This window comes from Lutra lutra, chromosome 9 (genome assembly GCF_902655055.1).
Source record: "Lutra lutra chromosome 9, mLutLut1.2, whole genome shotgun sequence".
In the NCBI taxonomy this organism is placed as follows: domain Eukaryota; kingdom Metazoa; phylum Chordata; class Mammalia; order Carnivora; family Mustelidae; genus Lutra; species Lutra lutra.
Window position 1 is genome coordinate 54,548,725 of NC_062286.1, and position 18,138 is coordinate 54,566,862.

Below are 18,138 nucleotides of genomic sequence, written 5' to 3' on the forward strand. Positions count from 1 at the left end.
GGGAGGCAGAGGCAAAGGGAGAAGCAGGTTCCCCATGAGCAGGGAGCCCAATGCGGGACTTGATTTCAGGACCCTGAGATCATGACCTGAGCTGAAGGCAGATGCTTAATGGACTGAGCCACCCAGGCACCCTGGTAGGCTTCTCTTAAAAGTCTAGTGAGGTTTTAGTTATATTCAAAGGTGAGGCAATAGAAGACGTCTACATGTGGGGGACGAGCTTTTCAACTGGCAGGCTTTACTTTAAGGAAGGACAATGGGCAGGAAGTTGGATCTTACCAAGGAGACGCCAAATGCCCTACTGTGGCCACCCTTGTTTTCCCCAGTTTGTCTACTCTTAAGAGGGAAAACCCCTCTGTTTTGTTTGTCTGGAGTAGAGAGAGGGTGATTAGAGAATACCATTCTGCTAGAAGTTCTGTAAAAGGGGACCACTCTTCTGTGTACAGACTTTCTATTAATCTCCTCATTTTCAACCCTTCATCTTACTCCCATTCTCTAACACCTGGCATTTCTGGGTCGGGAGCCTCTCTGGGAATATTCAGGGTAGGGGTCTCCCTCTTCAGCTGTGGCCTCTCCATGAGTCCTGTAGGCTGTAGCATTCTTCTTCCTGTTTCATGCCTTACCAGCTCATTATGTATTATTTTCTGTCTTTCAGAAATGTATTGGACCCCATTGTCCAATGGTGTGACATGATCAGTGTTGTGTTTTAGAGGCATAACTCTGGAGCCCCTGCTTGGAAGGCCAAAGTCAGGGAACCTGAGAGCAAAGTAGGGGATGGTTGCACAATGTATCAGGGAATGGATGATGGCTCCTGAAGTTAGAAGGGAAATGGGACTACAATGGAAGAGGTTATTATTTATTCCAGGGGCAAAAATCAACAGAACTTGGTCACTAACTAGATGTGGCAGCAAGGAGAAGGTAGGGTCAGGATTAGGCGACTGAGCCACTGGTGTTCAAGATAAGCATGCTTTGGAGATGGGAGAGAAAGAGGTTGTGCCATGGAGGCGACTGTGCAATATCCAGCTAGTCATGTCCCAGGAGTGGTTGGAAGGATGGATCTGGAATGCTGGGGAGACATCTGTGTTGGTGGTACAGAGTTAGGAGTCATAATTCATAAGGAAAATTGAAATCATGGAATGGATATGAAGAGAATACGTGGTATGAAGAAAGCCAAGGTCAGAGTCTGGGGAAGCATCATAATTTGTGAGGACCGTGCCTAAAAAGTTGGTGGATGACATCCTTGAGAAGCGGTGGAGGGGTGTGAGGTAGAGGGAGAAGTGAGGAAGATTCCAGTACTACCTCTGGGCAGCTTTGGTGTGTGGGGCTGGGGCTGTGAGGGAGGTGGCCTCAGGGAAGAGCCGGATCTCCAAAGGGCAGGGGGAGGAGGCCAGTGGTGAAGCAGGACTCAAGAGAGATTTTCCCAGAAATGAGGACTCCAGGGGGAACAGAAGAAAGGGAGGATAACATTTAGAAGTGTTGGGGTGGGAAGAGGCCACTTGACTGAGTTCAGTGACCGAGGGCACCACAGCATGGGGCAGGGGTGGGGTAAGGGAGGGTTGGGAACCATTCCAAATTGGCCTCTGTTCTCTGAGCTATTTCCAGCCTCTAGTCTGCTCAGGTGGCTGCCTGTTGCTGCCTTTATAGAGCTGCAGCGTGGGACCGGAGTCCCTAAAGTGCTGATGTGTAGAACCACTGTGTACATCTACATCCACATAGTTGGCTTCCCCCCGACCCCAGGGCAGATGTGGAAACAGTAAGTGTGGCCAGCCAAAGTAAGCAGAGAGCCTTACAAATCTCAATCTCTTTTCTGTTTTAACTGGAACGTTGGGACCCAGCTTCACTCCTTCAGTCTGTTCCAGTCCAAAGGAAAATGGGCCATCTCTCATCTCACATTTTTGAGCAGAGCGTGACAACTGCATGCCACATGTCTGATTGGCTAGGCTGGACCACCACACGTCCCAGTGCCCGGTCACTCCCGAGGAGGCCTCCTTCCAGACTCCATGCAGGTGTCTTGATTGGTTTGAGGGTCTTTTGAACTTCTCACAACGGCCCATCTAGTAGACATTATATTGGTTTTGTTTGCAACTAGAAAAAAAGGAAACTTAGGATCACATAAATACTAAGTAGGAGAAGTAGGATTTATCTTATTAAACTTTTATTATGAAATATTTCAGACAAACAGGAACATTCCAAGCATACCATTGGATAGCTCTATAAGACTTTAACCTTAAGCCATCTCAACATCAGATTTTTTTTTTTTTTTTAAAGATTTTGTTTATTTGACAGATAGAGATCACAAGTAGGCAGAGGCAGGGAGAGAGAGAGAGAGGAGGAAGCAGGCTCCCCGCAGAGCAGAGAGCCCGACGTGGGGCTCGATCCCAGGACCCCGGGATCATGACCTGAGCTGAAGGCAGAGGCTTTAACTCACTGAGCCACCCAGGCACCTTCGGCATCAGATTTTTATTTTTATTTTTTATTTTATCTTTTTAAAAGATTTTATTTATTTATTTAACACACACACACGCGCGCACACACACACAGAGAGAGAGAGAGAGAGAGAGAGAGAGAGGTATCACAAGTAGGTGGAGAGAGAGAGGAGGAAGCAGGCTCCCCGCCGAGCAGAGAGCCCAAGGCAGGGCTCAATCCCAGGACCCTGAGATCATGACCTGAGCCGAAGGCTAAGACTTAACCCACTGAGCCACCCAGGTGCCCCAGTGGCATCAGATTTTTAAAAGAAAATATGAACAAATCCAGTTGAAGCTCTCTGTGTCTCCCTTGCTGATGTTTTTTCTTCTCCCTCTCTTTAGAGGTAACTACTATTTGAAGTTGGTGTTTATTATTACCTTGCAAATATTTATATTTTTTATTATATATACTATATTAAAACAATCCATGGTATTACAAGTGTTTCAAGAATGGTATCAAAGTCTGTTTTTGTTTTCTTTCTGGATTCTATTGGAGTGCTTTTAATATATCCATTGGAGATTGTAGGTGGTTAATTTCAGCTTTCATTGAGCAATCAGCTATTGTCGGATCTGACATGAAGGGAGCATAGGCTCTGAAAGTTCAGTGTTTCACAATTCCCTTCCAGCCCTGTTAAGTCAGAGTTCTAACTCCTTAGCTCCCTAATTTTGATGTTTAAGTCAATTTCCTAGTTCCTTAGATAATATTACAGGCTTTATTATTGGTAGCTTTTCTTGCTCAACCATTTCTTGCCAAACCATTCAGTGTAATGAATAAAACATGAACAACATTTTCCACAGTGCAGAGGTGGGTGTGGAAGGTGGGGGAAAATGTGGATCAACTCAGAAGTCAGAGGACATAGGAGTATCAGAATCATCTCAATAGTGTTGCATCAAGGCTCTTGGTTTTTTTTTTTTAAATTTTTAAATGAAAAAAAAAATTTTTATTTAAGTACTCTTTACACCCAGCTTGGGGCTCGAACTCACAACCCTGAGATCAAGAGTCGCATGCCTCTGGCTGCCTGAGCCAGCCTGGTGCTCCTCAGGGTTCTTTATACTCCTATTTCTTCTCGATGAGTTTCTTCCTTCTGGCAGAAAGAACTCTTCTAATATTGAATCCTCCAGAAAGTGGAATGTTTGAGTTTTACTGAAGGTTTTTTCCTCATGTTTTGTCTGATATTTTCCATGAATCAAAGAAAATGAAATAAAAAAAAAATCACAGCCATCTTCATCAGTGATGAGCTCTTCAGCTTCTAGAACAGTGATGTACAGTGTTTTCTGTGGAATTCCAGAATGTCCAGAATTTTCTGCAGTGTTGGAAATGTTCTATATCTATGCTGCCCAGTACAGTAGCTAGCAGTCAGTAGTCACATGTAGCCATCGAGCACTTTGAAAAGTAGCTAGTGTGATGAAGAACTGAATTTTAAATTTTCTTTCATTTTTAAAAATAATTTCTTTTTTTCTTTTTTCTCTCTGTCACTTCACAAAAATAATTTAAATTAGAATAGCCCCATGGGTCTAATGATTACTGTACTAGACAGTAAAGTTCTAGAGGATTTAGACCAATATGTGTTGGGAGAGTTTCAACCAGTCTTAATAAATCAAATGAGTTCATATTACATTGCAATTGATTTATTTGCTCTTTCGTTTCTGAAATCTGAAGTTAATACAAGACATTGGATAGTTTGGAAACTATTGCACAGACTGTTGTTTCTTCAAGCACTTCTGTTAATCTGTCGTTCGTAGTCAGCATATCTTTGTGATTTTGTTGCTGTTCATAAGCACCAGGTATCAGTGGCACATCTGCCTGCAGTCCTCACTGGCCCTTGCCTCTTAGCTCATTCAGCCCACGTCATTCTCCAGCGTCACTGAGGCTAACTCGGTTCTTAGTTTCCCTCCATTTTGGCACAGCCTGACTCTGGGAGATGGGCAAGACTGGAGACCAGGACTGGGCCTACTTCCAGTCTTGGTTTTGGACCCTATCCAATCAGCTTTCATTTCTTTAACTTTTATTTTGAAATAATTTTAGATTTACAGAAATGTTCCAAATAGTACAATGGTGCAAAGAATCCTGGAGTGTGTTGGTTACCCAGATTCCCATGCGTTCATGTGGTTAATACTTTACCACTTTTGTTGTATTCTCTCCTCCCCTTCTATATGCCTGTGTCTATGTCTATATCTGTATCTGTATTTATATCTATTATCTCTCTCTCTGTACATCTACATGTCTATATAGATGTGTATATCTATCTTTTTTTTTTTTTAAGATTTTACTTATTTATTTGAGAGAGAGAGCAAAGTGAAAGAGAGAGCACAAGTGGGGGCTGCGGAAGGGGCAGAGGGAGAGGGAGAAGCTGACTCCCTGGCAATCAGGGAGCCTGACTCAGGGCTCCATTCCAGGACTTTGGGATCATGACCAGAGCCAAAGGCAGATGCTCAACTGACTGCTACCCAGGTGCCCCAGGAAGATTTTTTTTTTTTAAATCTACATCCAATGTGAGGCTCAAACTCACAACTCTGAGGTCAAGAGTCACTTGCTCTACCAGCTGAGCCAGCCAGGCCCACCTAGGGAAGCTTTTTAAGTTAATCAATCAATCTATCTATCATCTTTAATTTATCTTTATTGTACATCTATGTTCCAGTATTATCTTGCACTTGTACTTTTTTGGTGTACCAATCCTGGAATTAGTCATTTTTTTCAAGGACCAGCCTTCATTTTGATGATCACATGTTTGTTGAGTGAACAGGAGACAAAAGCCAACATAAGAAGCTGGGACCCTAAAGGCAATTTAGAGTATGAATGAACGAGAAAATACTCTGACTTACAGTTAGTAATAGCAAGGAAGACCTTGCTTGTCCCTGTTGGGTTAAGGGAGAAAATTTTTTCTTGAAAATTCTTAACCACAGGCTGGCAATAACTCAAATTTACACTACCTGCATGATTCTAAATACCTTTAGGTTAGCATTTATTTTAAAACAGTTCTGGATTGGCAGTGATTCCAGATTTTTAGAAGAAGCAAACATAAATTTTCTTTGGAGAAATGCAATCACAACACAAACCTCAGAGTTTTCCATGAATAAAGTTCTGAGGAATGTGGGCTCAGAGTCAAAGTCAAAAAGCATTTAAGGAGAACAAGGCTCTATATGCAAAAGTCAGCAGGAACAACAAACCACAGAATCAGGCCAGCAAAGCTTTTAGATGTGGGAATTATTGGATACAAAATAAAAATTAAGCATGTTTAATATATTTAAAGAAAGAAAAGTGATTCAAAATTTAAGGTACAGCGCCTATGAAAGATAAACAGGCATATTTGAAAGCCAACCAAAAATAACTTTTAATAAAAAACAAACATAAAAACTGAAATTAAAAAACCTCAACTGATGGTTTAAATGTATTAAACATGCTTAATTTATATTTATGGAAAACATAAAGCCACCCCACTGATTCCTTTCTGTGAGCCACTCAAATCAGTCAGAATGTGAACATCTGTGTCCTTCTGTAGGTGAATGGATAAACATCCAGACAATGGAGTATTACTCAGCAAGAAAAAGATGAGCTATCAAACAATGAAAAGACTTAGAAGAAACTTAAATGTGTATTGCAGAGTGAAAGAAGCCAATCTAAAAAGTCTACACACTACATGATTCCAGCTCTAAGGTATTCTGGAAAAGCAAGACTATAGAGACCATAAAAATATCAGAGGTTTCTGGGGGTCCAAGAGGAGAGAGGGGGTGGAAGGAGGAGGTGAAGCACAAGGGATTTTTAGGGTCTCAGAACTATTCTGCATGATACTGGATGATACAGAGTGCATACATGTGCATTTGCAACCCAAAGAGCGGCCTCTGATGTAAACTGTAGACTTTAGTGTCAGTTATAACAAATGTACCACACTAATGCAAGATGTTCATAATCGGGAGAACTGTGTGTGGAGAAGAGGGGAGGTAGGGGAATTCTCCACATTATCTGGTGAGTTTTCCTGTAAGCCTAAAACTATTCTTAAAAAATAAAATCTATTCATTTCAAAAAAAAAAAAAAAAAAAAAGGAGAGAAGGAACATTACCAGTAGTTCAGACTGAAGCAAGCCGAGGTGAGGAGATCTCCTTACCGTGGACTGAACAAAGCCCTTTCAGGAAGTTGTGAAATCTAAGAACATTAATCTACAAATAAACAGCTGCTTCAGTGACTGATACATTAATGGGGATCACAACAGCTTGACTGCTGATTCTGGATTCTTGCTGTTTCCTCAATGAGCCACGACAAAACTGTTGAGTCTCACTCTATGCATTTGTAGAAGGGCAGGGAGTCTGGTCCTGAGACAGGACATTTGATAAACAAACGAGGCAAATTGGAGCTGATCCTTCTGGTGACTGCCAGTGCTGGCGCCTTTTTTTCCTTCTGGCACCTGCCCGAAGTTCCTGGCATCTACTCTTATTTTTCCTCCCAGGCCAACTGCAAAAAAGGGACTTGACCTCAGCTGACATAGAATGTGGAAGAATGGGTATGCATTGAAAAGCAATCCAGGGAGCTGACGAAGTTAATGAATTTTTATAGGAATTCATTCAATACCACCCAGTGAGAGACCATGCTTTAAATATTTGCTCAAAGGCAATGGGGAAATGAGGACTTGCTTATTACCTCTGGTTCTTGAAAGAAAACATTGTCTCAGATACAGCTTCCATTTCTATTGTTGATTTGCTTAAACATTTGGATGTGTGGAGATTCTTCACTGACGTGTTTGTCCATTTAACTAGCATTGGTTAACTACTGTATGACAGACACCAAATGTATAGAATTGACTAGAGAGGCTACACCAATGTATGTTTGCTGTAGTGCCAGAGTGTGGGGGTGAGAGATCCCTTTTTCTTTTTCCTTCTTACTCTCGCCTTGGCAACTCCTGTCCTTCCATTTTTCTCTACTCTTTTCTTGCTTTTTCCTGGGAGTTGAGACCTATCTGATTGGTAAGATTATTAGAACCTTCCATTCACAGACAGTGCTACTAAGGGGCACAGTCGCTATTGATTTGAAGTACTTTTCTTGTGTTCTCTTTTCTTGAATCCATCTGAAATCTGTTTTTCTTTGCAGCAGAGATAGGAAATTTCACCTTATTTCCCCCCAACTAGATAGCCCCTTATTAAAGAATTAGTCCTTGGATATTCCACTGTTATCATAAACTAAACTTCCATATATCATAAAATTGTTCTGTTGTATTACCATATACTGGCTATGTTGTCCATTTTCTTTTCTAATTAAAACTTAGAATCTGCATTTGAAATTATTTAAAAATCTTTCTAGATTTTTTAATTGGTCCTCATTTGAATTTGTAGATTATTTGTGAGAGAACCAACATTTCTTCAGTATTAAGTTTTCCCATTCAGGAATGTAGTACCAATCTCCCTCTAATGAGGATAGTTCATAAAATTTTATAGTTGTCTTCCTATAGGTTTTGTACATTTTTGGGGGTAAGTCTAATTCTTCTTAATGTACATAGACAATTTATATATAAAATATAAATAATATGATTGCATATAATTTAGAAATATTTTCAAAATATAAACATGTGTAATTTACATTTTTTCCTATTCTGAATGTGTAGTTTTCAACTTGCCCATGGTTATTGATGGTGCTGATGGTGTACCTGGCCAGATCACTGGCCTCTTACTAGTTGTAAAAGTTTTAAGGTGATTCTCATGGAATTTTTAGGTAGGCAATGATACTGTCTGAAAACAATGACAATTTTTTTCTTCCTGATATTTACAGTTGCTTTGTAATTTTGTGTTATTGTGCTGGCTAGAACCAAAGGTGAATAAGAATGGTGATGGCTAGAATCCTTTCTTGTTTTTTATCTTAAAGAGAATACTCCTAGTGTTACAGGGTCTCTCAGTTCTTATCCCAGATGCACCAAAGAATTGGAGATCCGAGACCAGAATAGGTGGATAGAGTTTATGGAGTAGATAAGTAAAGTGTACTTTCAAGAGTAAAAGCAGACCACTGAGGGGAGGAGGAGGGGCATCAGGAAGCTCCTCCTTTTAAGCTTGCTTTGTGTACATGTAAATTTAGATTTGATTGACATTTTGGATTGACAGCTGGTGGCTATATAACATTTTGGTTTCTACGCTGTGCCTCCCCATAATGCATTCTGTTATAATTGTATTTATTTATGTGTTGTATACTTATGAGTGTTGAATAAGCTTTTGTTTGTGACCTTAAAAGTAAGGACTATAGCACAAGTTGCGTCTTTTGTAGGCATGTTCACAAGGACATCTCCTTATGGGTTTTGAGCCAGCTCTATATATTTCGACATTAAGTATAACGTTTTTGTGGGGTTTTGGTGGATACCTTTTATCAGGTGAAGAAAGGTTGTTTTTTTTTCCCCCCTATTCCTAACTTGCTAAGGAAAGTAAAAGCATTTAAAATTAATTACCAGTTACTATATCCTGGACATAGTGCTAGACAGGATCTCGCCTTGTTTTTACTAACGGTTCAAGAATAAATAAGTTATCTTTATCTTTTAAGAATTTTAATAATTATCTTTTTTTTTTAAGATTTTATTTATTTATTTGACAGACAGAGATCACAAGTAGGCAGAGAGGCAGGCAGAGAGAGAGGAGGAAACAGGCTCCCTGCTGAGCAGAGAGGCCGATGCGGTGCTCGATCTCAGGACCCTGGGATCACGACCTGAGCCGAAGGCAGAGGCTTTAACCCACTGAGCCACCCAGGCACCCAATAATTATATTTATTTTTAAAACAAATATTGAAAAGGCTATAAAAACATTGAGCTAAGCATTAAAATCAACAGTCTGAGCAGGTAACAGATGGAGTGGGCAGGGCCCGCTCAGAGCGTGCATTTGCTTCGGTACCTTTGGTGGGGCCCATGGAAATGTCCCACAAGGAGTGGGCTAGAATCAAATCCTCCTGGACCTCTGCAGGTCGTATTCCTCATAGCAGTGATTACATCACTGGAAGAGATACAAATGTAAATGAGTGTGAAAGCCTGTTGAGCAAAAGTGGGGCAATCGAACATGTGTTACCCAGACACTGATGATGTGTCTGTGTGAGCACCAAGAGGCGATTACTACACCCAGGTCTGCACAGAGAGGAGAGAAGGCAGTCAGCTGAGGCATCAGAAAGGAATATTTGTAGCAAATATAAATGCCTGTTTGAAGCAGGAAAGAAAATTAATGTTCCTAAAGAGATGACTTGAGCCCACCTCTTACCTTCCCTTCTCCTGTTGTCTTCACTTTTACTCTTCGGATCCTGACTTTTGAATCCCTGGGCCACATGGACAGAGACAGAGGCTGCTTCCTGTTGGAATCCACCCCAGCTAGGGAGAAACCTGTTACTGCAATTTCAGATGCACGTCAGAGCTTTTGCATCCCCTTATCTACGAACCACTTTTGGCATTCTTGTGGAATATTTATCTGTTTCTACAGATAAGATAAGAGCTTGGTTGGAAATGCAGATTGTCATTAATTTCAAGTAGGTTTCACAGAATCTCTAGGTGTCCAGTAAATACTTTTCAAATGTAAAACTAAGCAAAAAGACAGGCACTCTGTATCCTACAGAGTTGCGGTGCGGCTCACAGGGAAGGGAAAGTTAAAGTGCTCATATTTAAAAAAAATGTGAAGAGAGATGGCTGTACGTTTTCAGTGGTTCTCAGGGATGCATTTTTTTTTTAAAATTTTATTTTTTATAAACATATATTTTTATCCCCAGGGGTACAGGTCTGTGAATCGCCAGTTTTACACACTTCACAGCACTCATCATAGCACATACCCTCCCCAATGTCCATAACCCCACCCCCCCTCACCCAACCCCCCTCCCCCCATCAACCCTCAGTTTGTTTTGTGAGATTAAGAGTCACTTATGGTTTGTCTCCCTCCCAATCCCATCTTGTTTCATTTACTCTTCTACTCCCTTAACCCCCCATGTTGCATCTCCTCTCCCTCATATCAGGGAGATCATATGATAGTTGTCTTTCTCCGATTGACTTATTTCGCTAAGCATGATACCCTCTAGTTCCATCCACGTCATAGCAAATGGCAAGATTTCATTTCTTTTGATGGCTGCATAGTATTCCATTGTGTATATATACCACATCTTCTTTATCCATTCATCTGTTGATGGACATCTAGGTTCTTTCCATAGTTTGGCTATTGTAGACATTGCTGCTATAAACATTCGGGTTCATGTGCCCATTTGGATCACTATGTTTGTATCTTTAGGGTAAATACCCAGTAGTGCAATTGCTGGGTCATAAGGTAGTTCTATTTTCAACATTTTGAGGAACCTCCATGCTGTTTTCCAGAGTGGTTGCACCAGCTTGCATTCCCACCAACAGTGTAGGAGGGTTCCCCTTTCTCCGCGGGGATGCATTTTTGAAAGGGGTTAGTGATGGGTGGCTGAGGGGTCTCTTGCCTTAAGACTTCCCTTTCAGAAGAAAATGAATGTTTTCTGGGCTCTTAGCACTCATACCCAACATTTCTTTACTTTTAAAATGTTTTGCTAGCATGCAAACCACTTCACTACACAAAGGAAAATGTCTTTTATGAGTTGCATTTATTTTAATGTTTATAAGCAACTAGTAACTAAAGATGCCCATTAAGGTACTGAATGTGCACAATTAATTGAACATCTTTTTAAATTTATGATCTATTTTATTTTAGAGAGAGTGCATGCATGCACATGCCTGTGTGTGGGAGAGGGGTAGAGGGAGTCACAAAGGGAGAGAGAATCCAGCAAACTCCCCCTGAAGGGGAGCCCAAAGGGGTGGGCATGGGGAGCTTGATCCCAGCCTGAGCTCATGACCTGAGTGGAAACCAAGAGTCAGATGCTTTACTGACTGAGCCCCCCAGGAGCCCCTAATTGAACATCTTTTAACAGAATTTTGTTTTGAGCTCTTAAGTGACTTAGGCAGAATTTTGTTAGCTGTTGGTGTTGCCTTTTAAGTACATTGTGAAATGATATTTAAAAGTAAATAAAGGAGATGCTGCACAGTTTCAAATTACAGAAATTAAAATGTCCCACTTTCAGTAGAGAAGGAAGAATTTATATAATTCACCATTTGGATGTTAAATAAAAAGGAGAGGCAGTTACACCTAGTGGAATTATAAGGCTTCTGATTTGTTTAGATATAAATTTTATGAGGGCATGGTGGTTCAAGCCAACATAGTATAGTTGTAATCAGAATACACCCATCTGTTTTGCATATAGCCATGCTTGGTTATTGTAAGCACTTGTTTGCAATGTATTTAGAAGGCCAAAGTGTTGTATTGGTGGTTGTACACTTAAGTCAGACTCCAGAGAAACACATTTATCTGAGGGCATAAAATTTGGATTTAGTGATGAAAAACTGTAGATCTCCTGCTTTTCACAGTCAGCACCTGATCAGTGACGTTATTTCTGTCTGTAATTGGTCCTTTCTTTGTTCAACTTAATGCATTGGAGCCTTAGGGTAGTTGAAGAGATTTCATGAGAAAGTTGGTTGGTAATATGAGCAATATGTAGGATTTAAAAATTCTTCATAAGATAAATATTTTTTCCATTTCTAGTACTTGCCTTATTTTATTTGTTACCCTTAAATTAAATACAGCTGAAGTTAATTTTGGTGTAAGGAGTGAGGTAGGGCTCCAAGTTTTCTTTTTCCTTTCAAATTGCTGGCCAGTTATCTCAAAACCATTTAATGATTAAAGATGTAATTTAAAAATGTGCCTGTGCCCATAAAGCTATTAAAAAGTAAAACGATTGGAATTTTGGAAAAAGTGTGGCATGATTTTCTGTTTGCAGTTGGTTTTATTCCAATTAAGATGCATTCAAAGCTTAATGAAGCCTTGTTCTTAATGTTAAAGAACAAACTCAGGAACTAGGAAGACGCTCAGTTACCTACAAAAAATTTAAATGAAGGAGCTGCATTGGAACTGCAAAGAAGAATTAAATGATTTGTATCAGAATTGCAGATATAACGAAAATATTTTGAGGTGTATACAGAAGGAAGGGTATTTACTGCCTGGCTTCTTTCTTTTTATAGTTTTATTTATTTACTTATTTTTAAAATTTAAATTCAATTAATCACCATATAATGTATTATTGGCTTCAGGGGTACAGGTCTGTGATTCATCAGTCTTATATAATACCCAGTGCTCATTACAACATAAAACCTCAGTGGTTGCCTGGTGTCTTGAGCAGCTGCAAACCTCTGGAGTCCTTGCTATGCGAGTCAAATCAGTCACAGCCACAGATCTTGTGAAGGCAGCCAGATACAATCCTAACTGATCCTGTACTTTTTTTTCTGGCTGCTTCTCTGTCTCCACTTTTTACTTTATATTTTCATTTAGCTTGGTTTACTTTTTAAATTTTAAAACAGTTACTAGAAATAGAGAGTATTTTGAATGTTGGACAGCTGAAGGAAAAAAATGACAATAATGGAGACAGTAAAGAACTTAGTGGAAATAGAATAATGATTTGAGAAATACAATTTAATTTGCATAACAACAGTCATTTTATTATCATCAAGATGTTAAGCCCTTGAACAATCTACATTTTATTTTCATAACAAAGAGACGAATAGCCAGTAAAAGAGATGATTTTAGGAATTTATTATTTTTTTTTTAAAAAAGCAAATTCCAGAGTTTGTCATTGTGCAGGGTTAGCCCAGTCTCCTATAGCATGGTACAGTGATAACTAATTTTTTATAACAATGACTCACTGGAGATCCATAACTGTCTTCTGAATTATCACGGAGAGAAGAAAGGACTAGTAGAAGAGTTTAATGTTAAGTGTATTTAAAAAAATCGTATTCTAATTCTTTTAAGTTGGTTATCCAAGTACAATAATATAATAGAGCTCAGATAACTAGAAAAGGTAATTGACTAGAATACCCCATTCCCATCTGGTGTGCATGAACAGGCTTTTCACTGCATATATCTTTATATAGTTCTCAAGCTAATTCAACCCATTTTACACAGCATTAATTGTTTTTATTGAGTTGGCATTGGGCTGAAACTTGCTTACTATCTCACGATTATTATTATTTTTTCTAGTTCTTTGGTGGATTTTTCTCATCTGACAGTGTTTGGACTCTAGTGTTTATGAGACATCAGAATCATCTTGGCCCCTTTTAGTGCTATTCACAATGAGGTGACCCATGGCCAGATATCCAAGTCTATTCATTAATTTGCCCACCTGCTCTGTTCTTGACCTGGTCAAAGAGAGAACTTATACAGTCTCACTGGAGTATGTGCAGAGCTCCAGGCCAGAAACTGTTTGTGAGCTGGTCTTCAACGGAGAGGACCACGGAACTCAAAGTTCTTTTATTAATGCTGTGCAAACAGGGGTCTCGTCATTTTCGTAACTATTTGTACATTTAGAAAAGCAATACAGTCATGGGAAAACCAACAAGCACAGCTTGGTAGAATAACCTGCCATGAAATATCATTGGCTTTATAATAATTTACTACAACCGTCCTTTTTATTCACACTGGATAGGAAATGCTTCCATCTAACACATGGAATACGAATATATACAACAAAAAATTGGTTTTTATTAAAAAAAACTTCACAAGGACAATAACATGGGGGTTGAAAATATAATTTTGTGCAGTTTCCTGATGACAATCATATGTCTGCTGCCTTTTACAGGGAATGATACAAGTACTGATAGATTTATAAGTCAGTTAAAGAATTTTGTCTGTACGAGCCTACTATTGCCTTATTCGTATAGTCTAGAAGTTTCACCTTCTCAAATGTAAATTCTGAATGACTAGGGATGACACGATGAGTCCGTTTTAAGGACAAACCCTGCTAATCCTCTTGGAAATCAGCACATCTTTGCAGTTCCCTATTCATCCGAAAGTTCACCAAGACGTTGTGGAAACTGCACAGGGCTTCTCATTAATGTGCTGCTGAGATCCTGAATGGTGCCCGCCATCTTGTACAATATCTGTATCTTGGCTTGAACTTTCTTATGCCGCAGTGAGTCAGGCGGCAGTGGGGTGGGGTGGACTGTTCTGTACTGCCAGCAGTCAAAACAGTTGCCATGGGCTCGAGGTCTCTATGCTGTGAGCCTGGGGAGCCCATTCTCCTACGGAATGGTTTGCCGGAGACCAGCAATGTCACTATAGGCGACGGAGACATTGCGGCCCCTGGTTCATGAGGGACTATACTAAAGAAGCCTCATGTTGTAAGAATAGACAATACAGGCCAGGTTGAGGGGATGGCAAAGGGAGGTTGCTTTCCTAAGTCCTGGAAACCATCTCTGACTTTAGCTCTATGAGAAGGCTGGGCATTTGGAAGTGGCAGGCTGGGAGAAAGGCTGGGTCTGAGGTACACTTAGAGATGTGTCAGTTTGGCATTGGCGCTGTGGATTTAGTGCATGTGGTCCCCCACTAAGGCACTGCCGAGATCTGTGTTCCCCTGACTGTACCTTTTATGCCCAAGGATTCCCCATTCCTCCGAGCAATTCCTGTTTGTTTCTGCTTTCTAAAGTGGGGATGGAAAATAGGGCTCATCTTTCTCTGAAATTCTGACTGGATTAATGGTGGCTCCTTGAACTTGTGGTGTGAGGATTGTGAAGAAATTGTTGGGCTTCATGGATAGTGCTATGATTGATGAACAATGTCTGCCATGGCTACAAGAATTGGTGTTGATGGAATGCATGCCAGGTCCTTATGTCTCTGTTCTAAGTAAGGTGTAAGAATCAGGCTGGCTTGATAGGTTCTTGAAGGATAATTGGAGACCATAACCCAAAGCACCAAGTTTATATTCATTTTATATTCTGCTTTGTTCCAGAAAAGATTTAAGACTTTGAGCAGTTTGGGAGAGGAATTTTAAGACCTGTAGAAAGCTGGAGGGGGAGATAATTTTAAATGGGGGTGCCGGAGGCCCTCTGTTTTCACCCTGGATGATGAAGCCCAATGTTTAGAAAGTGATTATAGGGCTTACTGATGACAACAGATTCAGAAAGACTTGGAGGAATGGGGTGGATCCCAGGCCTGGTGGGAATTTCAGGCAGAACATCTAGTATATTCCTCCTGGGTTGACAGCTTATATTTATGAGTATGTTGAAAAGCCAAGAAGAAATATATTTGCATCTACACATACATGGCTTTTTTTGTGTGTGGTTAATTAAAGAACCTGGAGATGGTTTCCATATTATGTTATGACCATTGTCTCTCAACTCTACCTACAAATCTCTGGTATACAACTTTACCAAGAAAGAAAGAAAGAAAGAAAGAAAGAAAGAAAGAAAGAAAGAAAGAAACCAACCACTGAGATTGTATGGTAGGTGCTAGTGATGCCATTTTGGGAAGATCAACTCACATTTGTCTTTGAAAAATGGGATTAGTCACTTTTTCATATCTTAAGTGATTTAAACTGAAGCCTAATCTTGATTTTTAACATGAATCATTAACAGGTTGCTCTTCAACAATGCCATTGTCTGTTGATTAGTGGACCATATCGGGCCAAAGCCAGCCACCGCTAGCTGCTCGTGGCCTGTGGGTTTTAGAAACTGTCTGATGCTCTCATCAGTACTCGCCAGTCAATGCACACACCTGATTTCACTTACACAGCAACGTGGCAACATAACTTTTTCCATCTGTAAACACCTGCTCTCTTTCTCGCTTGGAAACTGGGAGAATTGGAAAGGAAAACAAGGCATATGTTTTTACTCCTTTGCAAATCCCAGGCAAACATGCTTTTGGATACCTGCTGATGTTGAGTTTCTTGCCACAGTGGGGACCCCAAGCTTTTCCTAAAGTTGTAGGCAGAGTGTTTTCACCTTCTTGGGTGAAGATTCCTTGGTTCCTAGACCAAGGGTCCAGGGTCAAGTGATGGAGTTGGAGGAGGGAAGGCAGCATTTAGAAACCCAGCTGTGTTACTTCTCATCCATCCGACTGTGTTTCACCCTCAGAGAAATGATTTTCTTATTGGTCTCCATGAGACACAGTCCCATTTAAGAGCATCTCAGCAGTTTCGCTGTCTCTGGAACCTTCTAGAGATGATGGCTGGCTGGCTATTATTGTGACTGTAGGTGCCTCATCATTTGTTTTCAGGCATTTCAAAATTTCTGTTTCTTCTGCTGATCACAATTGTCGATGTATTGGCATTACATACCAATTTTTAAGGTGTGTGAAGGTCAGTGGGCTTTATTACCACTCATTTCCAAAGCAGAAGCCTCCCCTAACTGGAAAGACTTATTCCAACACCACAGAGGAGCCTCCTCCCCAAAGTTTCTAAGAGCCCAGAGCATGAACTTTGGGCTCTAGACAGAAGGCCTAGGGGGAGGTCGGGAGGGGGGTGGCGCCCTGTTGGGAGGTGGAGCCTGAGGAGGAGGGGGAAGAGTGGAAGGTGGGGATGGAATTGGAGGGGTGGGAGCACTGGGGGGTGGGGGAGGGCAATGGGGAGCAGGGGGTGGGGGGGTATAAATGGGGGCAGGAGGCGGTGAGGTGGTGTGATAGGCGTTGTTGAGAGGGTACTTGGTGGGCTGATTGTTCTTGACTCTGGTGAAGTTGATACAGCGCCCCTGGAAGAGAATCAGAGAGAAGGACATGTGAGGTGATATTTGCTGTTTACATCAGGGCAGAAGGGAGGCCTGGTGGGCAGCTTGAAAGAAACACGTAGAAAGCAGACACAATGTTTATGACAATACTCTCCTGACATATGGCAGAACTTAACAAATAAATTCCCCATTTCTTTTTTTTCTGGGCTTACTGTGTTGTAAAATTATTTGTTAAATTCATTTTCCTGGAGGCTCTCTCTCAAAGGGGAGGAAGAAGAGGGAACTGACCTTAACTGGACACGTGGGGTCAAGCTGTTTACAGAGGTCATGGGATTTCATCTCAACAGCCTTGCCAGCCAGGAACTGTTATCAAATATTCTAGTTCATAGATGGGGAAACTGAGGCTCAGAAACATTAAATGCCTTTCCCAAGACCACTTAACCAGGAAGAGGTGGCGGTTGGTGATTGAATCCCAAAGAGGCTCCAGAACCTCTCTTCTGGCTACCACACTCTCATGTCTTCTAAGGAGGCAGGGGACGCCACATTTTTTAAACAAAGGGAACTTGTTTCAACTGCTTTTGGTGATACTCCTGGAGTCAGTAGCAGGCAGACACCATGAGCTTTTCCTGTACTGTAATTCGAGCTCAGTCAGTCTGTGATCTGTGCTGTCATGAAGGTGGCAAACCAGGGTGACTCTAAGAGGTGCTCATGCATTTGCCTCTCCCCATCAACTTCTGCCCCCTTCAGCCATTGGCGCTGAGGGGTGACTTAAGGAGGCAGCTCCCCTTCCTGCTGTGGACAAGACACCAGTGGATACAGCTTCCCCCTCCATGCCCCTGCCATCCCCAAAGCTCCGTCATGAACAATTTCTCCTGCTCTTGATCTGGTTGGGGAAGTCCTGCTTCTTCCAGATGCTGCTGCACCTGTTCAGACATGCTTAGGTTCTTAAGAGTTAGAGCCTGGGGATATTTCACTGCAAAGCAGACATCTGCCCTGAATTCTGCTTCCCTAGCCTCCCCTTGCTGCCCTCCTTCCTGGGGACCTCACTGGACAATGCAGAGCAGATACCTAGAGGCCCTACAGCAGCCTCTAGAAAGTCCAGAACCTGCAGCCAGCCCAAGTAGCCCTCTCTCCTTTGTGGTGTCACCTCTCAGCTCTCCAAAGTCAGTCCTTCCTGCCCTGCC

The 18,138-nt window shown here is 41.2% G+C and overlaps 1 protein-coding gene across 2 annotated transcripts in view; it reads right to left on the minus strand.

The window, feature by feature from the left end:
• Positions 1-13,977: 13,977 nt before the first annotated feature.
• ANTXR1 (ANTXR cell adhesion molecule 1) overlaps positions 13,978-18,138 on the minus strand; it is a 221,640-nt gene continuing 217,479 nt past the window's right edge. For both annotated transcript variants that reach the window (XM_047744854.1, XM_047744855.1), the window contains exon 18: positions 13,978-16,978. In XM_047744854.1, the coding sequence (XP_047600810.1) occupies positions 16,718-16,978 (261 nt within the window). In that variant the 3' untranslated portion in view covers positions 13,978-16,717. The remainder of the gene's footprint in view (positions 16,979-18,138) is intronic.